Below are 16,344 nucleotides of genomic sequence, written 5' to 3' on the forward strand. Positions count from 1 at the left end.
ACCTCCCACGATGAGCACAAACACTTCAACACATACAAATAGGAAATCGGGCAACTGAAGCACCTACAGATGTATAAACATGGTGAGAAGAGTCATGGTCAGGCTGTAAGTGTTTACATCGGCTCCAAACTCCTCTCTCTAGGCCTTCTAATTACAAGCAGACCACCAGAAAGCTGAGTGCCAGTTCCTGCATGTGTGTTTATGAATATTAAAGGGGTTAGGTCTACTCTTTATCTTGTTCTGTATCGCCGTGTCCTTAAGATTAACTGTAAATGTGCTCTATAAGGGGTGCGTGAAAGCCAGGTGTGTCTGCAGGCTTGTCCCCTAAGGACCACATCTGCAGAAGGGCTTCATCCTCAGATAGTAAAAAGGTCATTACCGCCTGTGGACCTGAATCTGTTCCTGAAGGGAGAACACAGATGCTTGGCTCAATGAGCCATGGGTACACGCGCGCGCGCACGCGGGTTCCAGTGGAGCCACGGCGCCCCCACGCGGACAGCGGCGCACACCGAGGTGAGTCGCGCGCGCGCTGGAGGAGGGATCAGGGCTGGTCGCTGGGGCTGGACCGGGACGGCAGGGGCGAACGGACGGCTCTGCTGCGGGAACTGAACGCGCATCCAGAAGGGCTCTGTTTTCCCCACTCTGTCCTCCGGTGTCCCCCTTTTTCTCTCTCGGGTTTCCCTCCTGTGGACATGAGATAATCAGCTGAGGGCCGGCTGCGGAAAGAGTTTTCAAGTTACCAAAGGTTCAGGTAAACTGCGCTTTTACGCACAGCAACTTCGTTGTTTTCTCTCCTTCTCCTGTTCAAATATTCTCCCTCTTTTGTTCTCTTTCTTATTTTCACGTTTTAATCTGACAATGATGTTTTTTTTCACCCAGTCAAAACTGCAAACGTTGGCTACAGAACTACTGTGAAAACAATCAAACTTTTTGAAAGTTAGTAATGTAATTTATTTCGGTCTTTTCTCTCCTGTGTGTGTATTTTGCATGATATTCCCCTGTGCTGTGATGAAATACTTTGATAATTGCCCTCCACTGTCCGGCCTGGACAGCGGGAGAGATGTGGGAACATCTGCATGAGCGACCCCCTCTGCAGCTCCCCGTCTGGCCGCTAGAGGGAGCCGCAGCAAAGCCGCAGTGTGGTTGGGTGAAATTACAGAAGATTAAACACAACGAGTCTGAAAACTTCCTCTGTTGAAAACAAGAATAGAGCCGATTCTGCTTCCATATGTGCTGCAGATGTGAGAACTGGTTTTGTAAAACATAATTAGAGAGACTCAGAATTGGATTGATAATCAGGCTGCAGATATGTTTTCTTTACAGAAAATACGTTTTCTTTTGTTTGCTGCTTGTGAGTTGTTTTACAGATTATAAACCCAGTAAGCATCAGTAGATGTGATGAATGTGAGAAACAAAAGAACAACCAAATTATTACTTTGCTTTTCTTCATATTGCATCTGACCGTTACAAGAATTTAAAGGCCTCGCTGTGCCTGCACCCTGCCTTTTTAGAGTGGATGAAGACCCTGCAAATGATGTTTATCTCACTTGTTGATTGAATTGTTTGTTTGTGTGTTTGTTTATTGGGCTGACATAAATATAGATGCAACCGAGCATGGTTACATTTAGATTCAATGATTATTCAAACGGCATGTCTTTGATAAGACTGTGGCAAACCATTTGTGTATTTATTCAGTATTTTTTATCTTTAGATGCACTAATTGCACATTTAGTCACACTAGTTCAACATCCTGGTGCACTAGTTGAACAAACACTCTTACTAGTAGCACATATTTGGTCAACTACTGGCACTTTTTTCAGAAAAAGTTGTATTAGTTAGCCAAAGTGCTGCATTAGTAGCCCAAAAGTCCCAACTAGTCAGCTTTTTTACACAGTATTGAGTCATTGGCCAAAACTAGTAGACAAATGTATCATCTAAGGTAACTAGTAAACATAAACAATCCTCTCAACTAATTAACACACATTTTCCCTACTAGTCATCTCATGGCAAAGTGTCAAATGTGAACACTAGTCAAATAGTGTAACCTAAAAATTTAACTTGTTAACTAAAGACTAAAGTAAAGTAAAGACTAAAATTCTCACTAGTCAACTTACTGAAATAGTTTTGATCTAAATAGTTTAGCAAAAAATTTCAACTAATTTACTAGTGCACACAGACTAATTAACTAGTAAGACTCAAAATATTTACTAGTCAACAACTGGAACAAATTTTGGGATGTGGCAAGCAGTTTATTTATTTATTTGATATTTGCAGATTTAGTTGCACTAGTTAAAAATCTTGGTGAACTAGTTGAGTAAACACTCTTACTAGTAACTCTTTTTGCCAACTAATGGCACTTTTTTCTAACTAGTCAGAGGAAAAGTCATATTAACAAGCCAAAGTGCCATACTAGTAGTCCAATAGTCTTAACTAATCATCAACTGTGACATATTAGGTAACTAGTGAGGTAACTCTTACATATTAACCAGTCAACACAAATTTTGCACACCAGACAACTAACAGTCTAATGTGTGTAGTAGACTAGTGTGACCTAAATTCCCTCTAGTTGACCAGCTGAAATGGGTTTGACCTTACTAGCTAACTAGTGGAACAAAAACAAAAGTTAACAAGTTAACTAGTGAACTAGTCATTCACAAATTCTCCATAGTTGACTAGTTAAAGCTTTATTTTCCTTGCTAGTGAACTAGTGCAGCTAAATGTCAACTATCTGAATGGTGCACCTAAAGTCATTATAACAAAACTGCTTCAACTAGCTGACTAGCAAGCATTTTAGTATTACTAGTTGACTAGTTAAGTATTAGGCTTAAGTCAACAGGTGTGCAGAATTTGTGCTAACAAATAAACATGCAAGGTTTTTTTATGTTACTAGTTAACTTGTATGTTGTCAGCTATTGTCTACTAGTTTAGTCCAGTGGTCAAGTAGCACATTAAAAACTGACTAGTTGGAATTTTTGAGCTACTACTACAACACTTCAGTTGACTAATGTGGCTTCTGCGCCAACCTTAGTATGTAGAATAAAGGTAGACCTGAACCGGAACAGAACCAGCCTTCCTGTTGGCCCGTTCTGGTTTGAGTCTTAAGCCCCGCCCCTCCATGTAAACAAACGGGACATTGGCTTTGATGGAAATAAAAACTGTAATCAGTTATTTCATGCTTAAAACAAAGGTCATGTGACACCATGATTGCGTGCAGATTAAAGCCCCATATCCGCAGTGTGCAAGTGCTGGTTCCAAAAATACAACATGGCAGCTTCTGTAAATCGCTTCCTGCTGTCTTCAAGTGACCGAATGTGACGTAGTTGTGAGGGGAAATGATTCTTGATTCCAGGGATCTTGAATAAACAGCCCCCTCTCAGCCGACCAGCAGACTGCAAACCCAGAAGCTTTGTGCTGTGCAGCTGCACCGCCGTGCTGCCCAGTGTGCACACCTATATGTGCTCGTTTGATTAACAACTCGATTGATTTTTGTTGCATCACTGAAATGGCTGGTGCTGAAAAGCGAATTCTGGACATGTAAACATTTCTGATCCAGACACACGCTGTGAACATAATTGTCAGAGCGTCAAGGCCTCCTGCAGCGAACAGTTCTAGGTTTTCTGTGACACTGAAACCTGATAAAATCAGTTCATTTGAAACAATCCTGGTAATTTAACCCACATCCCTCTCTCTGCTGCCAGATACAGGTTGATCTGGCTTATTCTTGTGTCGTCACCAACAAAATACATGTTTTCCTTCTGTAAAAACGATTGTAGTTATAGTTTGGTAACTTTATCTGGTTTGAGACAAATGTTGGTATTTGTTGGTTATTTGGGATTCGTTTTGATTCATTTTCTCAATTCCAACAAAGCAAAGAGGCGTGTTCCTGTGACATTTTGAAACCATTAAAATAAGTGCGTGGCTTCCTTCTTTTCCCAAAGCAACAGTAGGAGATTTATTTGTTGGACACTTACTTTAAAACAGAATTTAATCTTGATAGTTTCACTGGCAATGAACAAATGCCTAATGAAAGATTGGTGGTTTAAGCATATTTCCCCCATACTTAGGCTTTAAAGTATTTGTGTTTTCTGCCTTCTTATTTTCCTAATTCTGTCTTTTTACCCTTTTTATGAGCTACCAGCACAAATATTTGAGGAGAAAAGGGAAGACAACATTAGCTCAGGTGTCCTGTGACTGTATGTGTCGAACAGGAGAAGAAGAAGAAGACGAAGATGCTGGGGTTGGAGATCGTCGCGCTCTGCCTTCTATTTGGAGCCCTGACTCATGCCCAGAAAGCAGAGTGCAGCACCAGTGAGAGCCACAAACGTCAACAACAACAATGCAATTTCATTTTCAACACAAATTTCTAAGTTTCCAACAACCCTGAGACACGTTTGTTGTTGTGTGTCTCTTCCAGAGAAGAGGGATTGTCCCATAGACTTGTACTTCACCATAGACACGTCGGAAACCATTGCCCTGCAGGAGTCGCCTCCAGGAGCGCTTGTGAACAGCATCAAGGTTCTTCTTTTATTTACAGTTTTAAAGATGTTTTTCACAGCAAACAGCTGTGGTCAGATTTAAGCATATTGATGTATTTATTCTATTATATATAATGACTAAGTAGACTAGACTCTGACCATTTATATGAGAAACATAATAAATTATAGGTTGCTTGTTTTCCCGTTACACATGTAATAACTATTGTATGCCTATTGTTTCATAAAGTTAAAGTATTGTCATTTTTAATGACTTTACCAGTGAATCTTTTAAAACTGCAGTTCACTGTTAGCCGGGAACCACCGGCTTTGGGGTCTTGAGAAGATTTTAAGAAAATAAATTAAAATTTTAAACGTCTACTAATATATTTGGCCTAATTGTTCTGACAGACTATAAGATTAAATGGTTGCTGGGACAGCTGGAGTTACTGTTCACACAGTACTCAACAGTGATTACTCCTACAGCAATAATTTAGATCTTTTGAAGTGGCTCTGTGAAGGAGTTATGAACAGTTAATATCTTATCTGTTGTTACAGATAGCTCTTTCATTGACCTAAGTTTAGAGAAACAGTGTTTAACTCCGACCAGACTGACAAACTAATGCCAAGTTGGAGCGGGGCGGAGGCTAAAGTGGATTGCTGCCATTTTAAAACACCTCAAATCTTAATGATTTATTAAAGGAATGCATTTCGTCTCCCACCTTGCATGTAAAAGTTTTAAATAAAGATCTCATATAATCTGTGTTGGGGGTCAGGCCTGCCTACTGCCACATCAAGTTTTAGCTTAGTATCTGTAAAATTGACTGAGTTGTAGCCATTTTTGTGCTACTAAGGTTGATTAACTGTGTAAAAGTTAATCAGTTGCAGACATAAATCTAATTATTAATTACTGAGAGTTTCATTAAAGTCTGTCCAGTGGTTTATGAGAGATTTTGCTGACACACACACAGCCAATGGTATGATTACCTGCCTTTCATGGCAATGAGTGATAAAAACTTCATACTGGTTCATGGGAACTTTGTTTCATAAACTTTTAACACTGGCATCAGTTTCAGATGACACAGTTAATGACATAGATTTGTATGGAGATAAATTAGTCTCAAAAGTATTTACAAAATTGTAAAACAACATTCACAAATATAAAAACAGATTTTAAGCAAAATGCTACAAATACAAGTTGTCAAATGCACGTGCATGGATCACCTGCTGTGGACGGCTCAGTCAACACAAGCGCACAGATCGGCTGCCTGTGCATGTGACTTTTGACACTTTACTCACGCTCCAGTTCACAAATGTAAACGTACAGGTAGGTTATTCTTTTGGAAAATCTTCCTGAAAAATGTCGCGAGCAGCAGCCCCCTCTTGTGGCAGCACCCTAGCTTTAGAACCTGGAGCAAAGCAAAACATTGCTTTTAAAAGTTTTTAAAAAACAAATTGGTTCGCCATTTTTATTTACAATAAAATGTCTCACTTGTGCTGATCAAAACACAATGTGCATAATGTGTTGTATCTCCTTTTTGTAGACTTTCACTGAGGACTTTGTGGCGCGACTGAAGGATGAAGATATCAGGGGTGTTGTCCATATCAAATGGAACATTGGTGGACTCCACTTCTCCCAGAAACAAGAGATTATCAGTAACATTGGACCTGCAAATGAGTTCATCAGTGTGAGTATCACACACACGAACACACACATCCTGTTTACTTCCCTTTACTGCAGAAACCCCTAACCCAAACACATTCAGCAGATGTGTTGAGTCCTAAGCCAGTCAAATTGTGTCGATAGACATTATTGATAGTAGACCTATGGAAGCACAACGACAGGTAAACACAGGTGTCGCGAATAGCACTAGTAAGGTTGTGTTCTTATCCTTAGTTTATATGACCTGTGTTTGTCTAGTATTTCATGCTGTAAAAAAAAATCAAAAATCCATGTGTCTCACAGAAGCGACAACAGGTCTTTTGTATTAAGAGGCAACAGCTTAGCACTGAAACTGGAAACAGCCAAAACAGAAATCCTCACTCTGTTTAGCTCTTATAAAAGTCTGTTTAAATTAAATTTAGTAAATTTACAGGTGCTTGTATGGGATGTCACTTTTTAGCTAGTTCCTTCATTGTCCCATGTTGGTTACATCACTTCTATTTCTCAAGGAGAAGAAAAAAAGGGGGAAGTTTTTTTATGCTGCAGTCTTTATACAGATTTAAATTAAATGGGTAAAGAAGTACCTGTTCATTCTTGCAGAAACTCAGGGTAATCAACTACCTGGGAAAGGGCACTTACATTGATTGCGCCCTCAAAGCCATGACAAGGGAAATGCTGCAATCACCCTCAAGCTCCTCGGGCCTTCGTTTTGCTGTGGTCATCACTGACGGCCACGTGACCGGAAACCCATGCGGCGGCATTAAGGTGTCAGCAGAGGAGGCTCGTGATAAGGGCATCCGGGTATTTGTTGTGGCAGCATCGGCAAACATCGAAGAGACTGGGCTGAGGGAGATCGCCAACTCGCCAGCTTCAGTTTACAGGGACGATTACATGGCTGTGGATCTTTCACAGGGCAAAGTCCAGATACACACTGAAACCATGGACCGCATCATCAAGACAATGGTAACGCACAATCATGCACTTACAGATCAAACACAGATAATGACCTGTCTGCTCACGCTTTGTTTCTTTTTGTCTTTACAGAAACATTTGGCTTATACGGAGGTAAGATTGGACTTCTATCAGAGATATATTTGAAATAAATCATAAATATCTGAGTCAGATCAGCTAACTTTCTGTACTATCACTGACTGTTTCTCTTCATCATCAACAAAACTAGTGTTACAAAGTGTCCTGTCGAGAGACTGAAGGGCCTCCTGGTCCAAAAGGCCACAGAGGACAGAAGGTGAGTTTTGCACACATAAACATTTGCAGCATCTACAACACACACTGTTCACTGTCATCCTCACGGGTGTTTTCTCCTTTGAACCCGTTGACTGCAGGGAGCTAAAGGGGACAACGGTGACCCAGGACTGAAAGGAGATAGAGGTCGCCCAGGAGACCCTGGTATTGAAGGTCCCATTGGTCAGCCTGGTATCAAAGTAAGTGCTTTTCTCTGACCCATTGTCCGCTGGACCAGAACAAATTATCAGCATTGTTTTAAACTGAGATTTGATATTTGCTTGTCCTTTATTTCCTTTCTATAGGGTGAACCAGGTCATAAGGGCGAGAAGGTGAGGCTTCAGCTAGATTTTGTGTGGTTTCAAATAGCTTCTTTGATATTCAGCTTTGAGTTTTTCATCAGTGATTTAAAACTGGTTGAAAGTGCTGACAAGCTTGGTGAATAATTGATATTCTGTCCACACACAGGGGGAAATAGGAACTCAAGGGAAAAAGGTAGGTCATTTTCTTAATAAAACCTCACTTGTTGTTTATTCACACTTGCCAATAATTGATGGGTTTTTTTTCTCTAATTGGCCTCATTTATTGTTATTAGGGTGTAGCTGGCATTCCAGGACGCGATGGAACGGATGGGCAGAAGGTAAAGTTTGGGGATGAGCCTTTGTTCTGTGCTTCAGGGAGAATATGTTCTGAAAAAGACCTTTAGTATTTTTTGGTAGTGTCATTAATTTTTATAAAATTATACTTTCAGGGTAAAATTGGCCGAATTGGTGCTCCAGGTTGCAAAGGAGACCCAGGCGACAAAGTAAGACCCTTGTGATTTGATCATCTCCAATGCACTGTGTTATTGCCTATTGATAATTTATGTTAAATGGTTTTCAGGGTCCTGATGGTCACCCTGGAAATGTTGGTGAACGTGGTCCCCCTGGAACTGATGGAGAAAAGGTACGCAACCCCTTCACTCCTTACTGATAAAACCCAATCCATCACTCATCCAGTCCATGATTAAACACTGCTTCATTTTCTCTAGGGTGATCCTGGACGTCCTGGAAGACCTGGTCCCCAAGGCCAACCCGGAGAGGCTGGACCAAAGGTGAAACAGATAACAGAGATGAGGAAATGTGTCATTTGCTGAGATTAACAGGCTAGAAGTATTTCTTAAAGTTGTCAGTACTGAAGGAAAAAACTCTAAAACGTGATGTTTCATCTGCAGGGAGAGAGTGGAAGTCCTGGATCACCTGGCCTTCCTGGAGATAAGGGAAACCAAGTAAGATGCTTTAGACAACTAAATCTGTGAGTCATGAACAGTCTGTCACACCGAGTGGTTGATCTGATTGTTTTGTTTGTTAGGGCCGACCTGGACTTGCGGGAAAGACAGGCGAGGAAGTAAGAATACCTGATTTACTTAGTATCACATGTTCTGTTTTATGCTGCCTGATGGCCTCAATAACTGTGTTTTTTATTTCAGGGAAGAAGAGGAGACCATGGGTCAAAAGGAGCACAAGGGCCAGCTGGTGATAAAGGAGAAAAGGTACGAGCTCAGATAGTCAGTGGTACAAATATGAATCATTCTTCTTTTTTGCATTAGCCCAAATTATTTTAGTCTGCTTTATTTTCAGTATTAAGACAATTGGAGGTTAAGTGCTGATATAATTATGTTTCAGGGTGAATCAGGGCCAGAGGGCCAGAGAGGAGTCGTGGGTACAGAAGGAGCTAGCGGACCAAAGGTAGAAAGAACTATTTCATTTCATTAGCTAGTACCTTGTAAGAAAAATAACATCATAAAATCAACATATACTCCGTAACTTGCTTTTATTGCCATGCTTGCATCTTTTTAAAAATTTAAACAGGGAGACGCTGGCCTGCCAGGACCCAGGGGAGCACCAGGAACACCAGGGGGGCCTGGAAGAAATGTAGGTTAACATTTTTTAAAAAGTCCCTTAAAGATAGCTGTTATTTTAACATCCTTTGAACCTTAGGGTACCAGAGGCGACCCTGGAGATGCTGGACCAAGAGGAGAGCCTGGAGTGCTCGGACCAAAGGTTAGTACCTGTGTGTTTGTGGTCTCATCATCCTCAGACTGTTTCAGGTCTGTAGCAACACTTTTTCATCTTGAATGTGTGCATCTCTTCAGGGAGACACGGGAAGACCTGGCTTTAGTTATCCTGGACCAAGAGGACCAACGGTATAAAACATGTCCATAAGTTAATTTTCATTTTCTTGTGATACGCTTACCTGACACAAGTCTCCTTTGCTCATCTGCAGGGTGAAAAAGGAGAACCTGGCAGTCAAGGAGCACGTGGAAGCAGAGGAGACTGCGGTCAAAAGGGAGATCCTGGAGATAAAGGAACTCCAGGAGAGCCTGTAAGTCATTTCTGGTATGTAGTTAGAGTTATAGCCATACTTAAGGTTACAAATGAGTCATTTATTTTACTTTTAACAGGGTGAGCCAGGGCCCTTGGGGGAGCCTGGACTAAGAGGACCAAGAGGAGATCCTGGTCTTGATGTATGTATACAAAAAACATCAAATGGCATTATCTGTCTGCAGTGATGAACTGAACAACACAGAGTTTATTATCCTTCTCTTCAGGGAAATCCTGGTCCAGAGGGAGATCCTGGTCTTACTGTGAGAACATTTCATTTAATCACATTTTTGTCATTAAACACATCCAAACACACAGTTTGAGAGGAATATAACCATGAATTTGTGTCTTTTGCTGCAGGAGTGTGATGTTATGACCTACATCAGAGAGACCTGTGGCTGCTGTGGTGAGTTAGGCTACTGCTGTACAGTCATTTAAAAACTCTATGTATCGAAGTTGAATTCTTATCTGTTTTAATCTCCAGACTGTGAGAAACGCTGTGGAGCCCTGGACATCGTCTTTGTTATCGACAGCTCCGAGTCTGTGGGTCTCACCAACTTCACCCTGGAGAAGAACTTTGTCATCAACACCATCAACAGACTGGGGTCTTTCGCCAAAGATCCCCAGTCAGAGACAGGTTCCGTTGTCAAAGTGCAATTCCCGCATTTTCAAGCTCACTGCCAACTTGAGCAGTGTATTAACACCTCTGTTTGTTTCCCCAGGCATACGCGTTGGTGTGGTTCAGTACAGCCATAGTGGGACCTTCCAGTCAATCGGGCTCAATGACCCCGAGATTGACTCACTGACTGCTTTCAAGGTTTCGCTAACACAGAGACAGACATAAACACAGATGTACACAACACGAAGGTTTATTTTTAGTGTACAATATAGACAGTTCTTCCGTGTCTTTGGCCAAATGTTTCCTAATTAATAAAAGCTGACTGGGTGTCTGTTCACATATGGGAAAAGGAAGTCACCAGATGAAGACGTTTCTCTGAGTGAACTTGTGTCAGAACATAAAATCTATTGAGCAGAAATGATAGGGCTACCTATAAGGATCTAATCTGTTCAGTATTTTGCTAAACTGAAATTGACTACAAACAAATTTAGTGCAGAAAAAAATACATATTTTAAGATATTTATTTTTAAGATGTATATTTATTTATATTGATATCAGCGCTGGATTTATTAACTTTTTCCCACATGTACTTTGGTGCTGCCAGAGATGTTCATTACATTATCATAACTGATCACTAAATTACAGCTGAAAATAGTCTCTAACAAATGAACTGTTTGCTTACAATGGAAACACATCAAACTTTAATCTTGCAAGTGTTAAAAGGAGTTTGTAATCAAGGCTTTGAAGTTAAACTACATAATTGTGGTCCATTGAGACGTGTTGATAATGAATGGGCTCAGGATTGACGCTGAAATACACAACAGAATTTAGGCTAGTTTACTAAGTTAGCTCACTGTGTCACTGACTTGTTACAGGAAGGTTCAAATCTCTAGTTTTAGTATTGTATTTCCCATTTTTATGCACAGACTTTAAGCAATGTTCTGTGTTTAGTTAAGACATTAACATAAATTTTTCCAGAATCATGCAAATACTAATATGCTTGACACTGCACACAAACATCTTTTATTTTAAGAAGAAAACAAACAGCAGCAGTAAAGGATGTTGTTTATTATTAGCTTTCAGTCTTAAGTTCACATACATAAAATTAAACTTTATTACAGTCTGTGCAAGCTGTGGTAGTTTTCTCCAATACGCTTTACTTATTTACTAAACACTAAGTCATAACAACTGCATTCTAAAACTATTTTAGTAGAAAATCTGTGAGGAACATTTATCCTCCTATTGTTTACCACATGCTCTGCCTTCTACTGTTCAGGAAGCTGTAAAGAAATTGGAGTGGATCGCAGGAGGAACGTGGACTCCATCTGCTCTTAAATACGCCTACGACAACCTGATCAGGGACAGCCGCAGAGCCAGAGCCAACGTCACTGTTGTCGTCCTTACAGACGGACGTTTTGACCCAAGAGACGACGACACCCTCCTCACATACCTGTGCAAGTATGTGTGTGGTGCAGTGTTGTGAGATTTGGTGCATGAACTTGTGATGTAGGACGAGTCTAATCTCGGTGCTTGTATTTTTCGGTTCTGGTGCGTGTGAACAGTGATCCCAGTGTTGACGTGAGTGCCATTGGTATCGGAGACATGTTTGAGCAGATTGAGGAGAATGAGAGTCTGCAGAGCATCGCCTGTCAGAAAGATGGTAGAGTGATGGGGATGAGACGATTTGCAGATCTCGTAGCAGAAGAGTTCATTGATAGGATTGAAACTGTGCTCTGCCCAGGTAAACTCACAAAATGGAAATAACGTTAATGTGCAACATGCTCAAGTAGTGAAAAAGAGAAGATCTACTTGTTGTTTTTCTAACCATGTTTTGTTCTCGCTGTCCTTGTTAGAGCCCATCATTGTATGCCCCGATCTGCCTTGTAAATCAGGTAAGATTTTAAATACGGTATATAATAAAATTGTCTATTCTACTCTCAGGGTAAATGTTGTTTCAATAATTAGGTCTGGGCTCAGCTCAATAAAAGGTCAGTAAGCTTCAAACGAAGTGCTTCTCAAGTAGGGTCAAAACTTAAGGTAATTTCTGGGACATAAAAATTTCTGCAATTTATTATCTTTAAAAAAATACTAAAAGAGCATAAAGCACTGCACTTTAACCAGCAGCATTATTAGTTTATCGGTGCTTGTTTCATGTGTGTAAACCCCAGACTGATAATAAATTGTATAGATCTGATGGGAACCTGGAAGCTGAAGCCAGAAGCTTTCCCATTGGCTGATCCTAGTACAAGTTTAAGTCCCGCCCCCTCTATGTTAACAAATGGAACATTGTCCTTGGTAAAAAAATAAAAATATACCTAAGATAACAACACTTTGCTCTGAGTATTTCCTTTGAAGCGTACTGGCAGCTTTAAATTACATCAACATTTTAGAGGAATTGTGGTTTAACCTGCTAATAATGTCTTTTTAAACTGTTAGTCCTATCATTGTTCTGGTGATCAGATCATGAGGTTGTAAGCCACTTAAGACCAAACAAACTTTGTAGACCGAACCAGTGTGCCTCCGACATCATGATTGGCTGTGTTGATGCCTTTGTGGGACCCCGCCCACAGTGTTGTTCCACCCACTTGTTGCAGGAGGGGGCAACTCTAAGGGGGAAGCCCCGCCCCCCTGGAAGCCATTGGCTGAAGAAGGCAGCCCCTCATTGGTCCCCACCTCTTTGGAGGGTGTGGCCAACCTGATGAACGGCCTGAGCGAGCATCAGTACGGGGTTGGCATAGCAACCATGGCGTACACAGCCCAGAGAGCCAAACTCACCGAGGGAGAGGACAGGGATCAGTGGACCAAGCTGTTCATCGACTCATTCAAATATGTCTATGGAGACATTATGGGAGACCCAGAGAAAGCCCTTGGGCTTTGCTAGCACTAACATGCTAACCACGCTACCTCGCAACTATGACTAATAAGCTTGCTGCTGGACAATAAATATATATTTTGTTGTAGCTGTTATAACTCTGAAGGTGCAATACACATTTAGGCTAATGCAAAACAACCGCATGAGTTGAAGCTTGTTCTGCCTAATCTTTGGGAGCAACCTCGAGGTTATGAAGCAAATGTGATGAACAAAAAGTCGAAATGTGGATCCCTGCTGTCTGTGCACACTGAACATTTCTGAACGAACACAGCGGTGTAACCCAGGGAAACACATGTCAGTAACATACACATATCATTTCTTCCATCTTATTGGAGGACCAGTTTCTGCTCAAATGGAAAATGGATGTCATCCATTTGTTGCAGGCAGAGATGAATATAGAGTCATTCATGTTCCTCTTGTACAGTGGCTCTGTGATGAAGCCTAATTTCCAATGTGAATCACAAGCTCGCTGAATCACTCAGACATTCTTGGGTATTTTGCACATATCTATGGTTACGACCTTTCCTTTCATTCTTTATGAACCGTTTATGTTGGTTAAAAGCTATGACACATGGAAAATATCAGGTTTTATAAAGACATGTATTCTGTATATGAGTCAGAAGTTTGTGTATGTAACTGTTTGGTGGACTGACTTGGAGGAGATGAAGGAAATATTGTATGTTGGTCTCTTGGCTGGTGCATGTTTTATTTTTTTCAGCATGTGGCTTGGCTAGTAAAGTATGATGACTACAGAGAAATGGCCACATCGTAGCCTTAACCAACTGTTATTTTATCAACTCTGTGACTGCAACTTTATGATGTGAACAATTTTGTTTTGGATTAAACTGAATGTATTAAAGTTTATGGTTTAAAAAGAATAAATATCTCTGTGTTGATGAGGCCCTGTGCTGATCTGGAAACCTTTAGAGTAAATTAAAACAGCTTGACCGCTGCTAGCATGTGTGGAGTTATTTGGCATGTTATTGTAAGTCTTTTCCTGTCTTTGACTTTTGAACATCTGCTCTCCAGCTGTTGCTCACTGAACGCCACACTCTGCATGTTTGTGTCTGTTTCAGAGCCTGCTGTGGCTAGTTGTGTCCAGAGGCCAGTAGATTTGATCTTCATGTTGGATGGTTCTGAGAGGATGGGCCAGGAGAACCACCGCAGGGCCAAAGACTTCATCGAGCACGTGGCTCGCCACCTCGTTCTGGCCAAAGGCCCGACGGACGACAGGAATGCCCGCGTGGCTCTGCTGCAGTACGGCAGCCCCACAGAACAAAAGGTGGAGTTCCCGCTCACCCACGACCTCGCAGTGATCGTAGATTCACTGGCAGGCGTGACCTACATGGATTCATCTTCTGCTTTGGGCAGCGCCATCATCTACGCTGTCAACAATCTGGTGATTAAAGAGGTACTGTACATTCAAGCTAATTTATCTAAACATTAATCTACCACATCATTTTACTGTCTTAAAGCGCACCATCGCTGGTGTTAATGTCTGTTTCAGTGAATTCTAAAGAATACATTTTTGTCAACAGTAAATCTGGCACGGCGTCTTGTACATATAAACCTTTTCAATCAAACAATTTGTGTCAGTTTTTAAAATTCAGTGATCTTCATTCTCTGAAAGTTGCCTGACATCCATCTGGTTTTGACAAGTCACTGGTACAAGCCAAGACAGTATATTCACATTTTTATTTTCCTCAAAGGGGAAATAAAAAAAATTTCAAGTGGGGTTCTGTGAAGAAGTTGTGAGCAGTAAATATCTTATTTGGTGGTGAAAGTTCCTTGAATGGCTGTGGTCCTGTGATATTCAATTTGTAATTCACACTTATAACTTCCTGCTGTACTTCCTGTTATTTGGCAAAAATCCTAAAATGCTTACTCATACCTTTAATATTGTGTTTGCAGAGCCAACGTCTGTCACGACGCAACGCCGAGGTGTCTTTTATATTCATCACTGATGGCATCACGTCCAGCGAGCAGCTGGATGAGGGTGTGAGCGCCATGAAGAGGGCAGAGGGCGTTCCCACGGTGATCGCCTTGGGAGGCGACACCGATGAAGAGGTGCTCCGCAAAGTGTCACTAGGGGATGAGTCAGCCATCTTTAGAGGAGATGACTTCAGCATGCTGCGCAAACCTGCATTCTTTGAGCGTTTCATGCGCTGGATTTGCTAGTGAGGACCTGCAGTGCTCTACACCACAGAGTTAGAAGTCGTTGAATGACAGAAGGACCAGGTCCTTCAGCATACACAAAAACACACACAGAGGCTGCAGACTCTGTGATCATTACCATTCCTGGATGTAAAGCACTGAGATGGCTGCATATCCTGTTCTTGTGAATGAGAACCTGTTTACAAAAGTAAAAAAAAACATAAAACATGCAGGACCAACACTTTTACACACACACGCACACACACACATGCACAAAGACATGCAGTGCCATTTGTGTCCCTCTGAATCTTTACTTAGCATTTTAAAGACATAAGACCCTAAACATGCCAAAGAAGAGATTTATATTTACCAAAGGTTTACCAAATACAATGTGGGTTTGATTTAGTTTTCTGTTCTTTTTGAGTTTTTATTTTTTATCCTATATTGACTTAAGTTTTCCAGGGACAATCTTTTCTCTACATTTATTTTTTTACAAGCACACACACACACAGTCTCTCTTGACAAAGTCGCTATTAATGGTGCTAAACGTCATCTGTGGGGTCCTGACATCTTTGTTTTTACATCGTGTTATGCTGTCATTATTGTAGTTTCATTGTGTAAAAGTGTATTAGATACATCTGCTCAGAAAGAAAAACATTACACAAAAATGTCCCACATGCAACTACAGACAAATCCCAAACAGGTCTGCACATATCCTGATTTACACACAACCAAGAAATAATCTAATCTGTATACAGTACGTTCAAATAAAGACTAAAGTGTGACCCCAACTATGTGTTTTGTCTTTGAAAGATATTTACTGTGATGTGTTCATTTGTCTTGAATTTATAAAGAATAAAATGTAACTCAACTGCATGCAAACACTGTAGTAAAGGATACATTTTCGTAACACATATTGCATTATCGTCTTTATATCAGTTAAGGTGATATCTCGTATA

At 40.9% G+C, this 16,344-nt stretch overlaps 1 protein-coding gene across 3 annotated transcripts; it reads left to right on the forward strand.

Moving 5' to 3' along the window:
* The first annotated feature begins 548 nt into the window (after nucleotides 1-548).
* col6a2 (collagen, type VI, alpha 2) lies at nucleotides 549-16,176 on the forward strand. Of its 3 annotated transcripts, XM_017420839.3 has the most exons (33): nucleotides 551-751; nucleotides 880-936; nucleotides 4,209-4,308; nucleotides 4,415-4,515; nucleotides 6,017-6,160; nucleotides 6,736-7,098; nucleotides 7,180-7,200; nucleotides 7,316-7,381; nucleotides 7,479-7,577; nucleotides 7,683-7,709; nucleotides 7,846-7,872; nucleotides 7,973-8,017; nucleotides 8,129-8,182; nucleotides 8,260-8,322; nucleotides 8,408-8,470; nucleotides 8,591-8,644; nucleotides 8,728-8,763; nucleotides 8,846-8,908; nucleotides 9,042-9,104; nucleotides 9,228-9,290; nucleotides 9,357-9,419; nucleotides 9,512-9,562; nucleotides 9,643-9,741; nucleotides 9,821-9,883; nucleotides 9,968-10,003; nucleotides 10,101-10,146; nucleotides 10,225-10,377; nucleotides 10,463-10,557; nucleotides 11,636-11,817; nucleotides 11,922-12,100; nucleotides 12,213-12,251; nucleotides 14,308-14,642; nucleotides 15,143-16,176. In XM_017420839.3, exons 3-33 carry the CDS (start codon nucleotides 4,230-4,232, stop codon nucleotides 15,407-15,409), a joined length of 3,039 nt encoding a protein of 1,012 aa, XP_017276328.1. In that variant the 5' UTR covers nucleotides 551-751; nucleotides 880-936; nucleotides 4,209-4,229; the 3' UTR covers nucleotides 15,410-16,176. The 3 variants fall into 3 exon arrangements, with proteins under 3 accessions (XP_037837724.1, XP_017276328.1, XP_017276326.1); XM_017420837.3 differs by lacking the exon at nucleotides 880-936; XM_037981796.1 differs by lacking the exons at nucleotides 880-936; nucleotides 14,308-14,642; nucleotides 15,143-16,176 and adding an exon at nucleotides 12,954-14,187 and having other exon boundaries at nucleotides 549-751.
* Nucleotides 16,177-16,344: the final 168 nt, after the last annotated feature.

This window comes from Kryptolebias marmoratus, linkage group LG20, assembly GCF_001649575.2.
Source record: "Kryptolebias marmoratus isolate JLee-2015 linkage group LG20, ASM164957v2, whole genome shotgun sequence".
In the NCBI taxonomy this organism is placed as follows: Eukaryota; Metazoa; Chordata; class Actinopteri; order Cyprinodontiformes; family Rivulidae; genus Kryptolebias; species Kryptolebias marmoratus.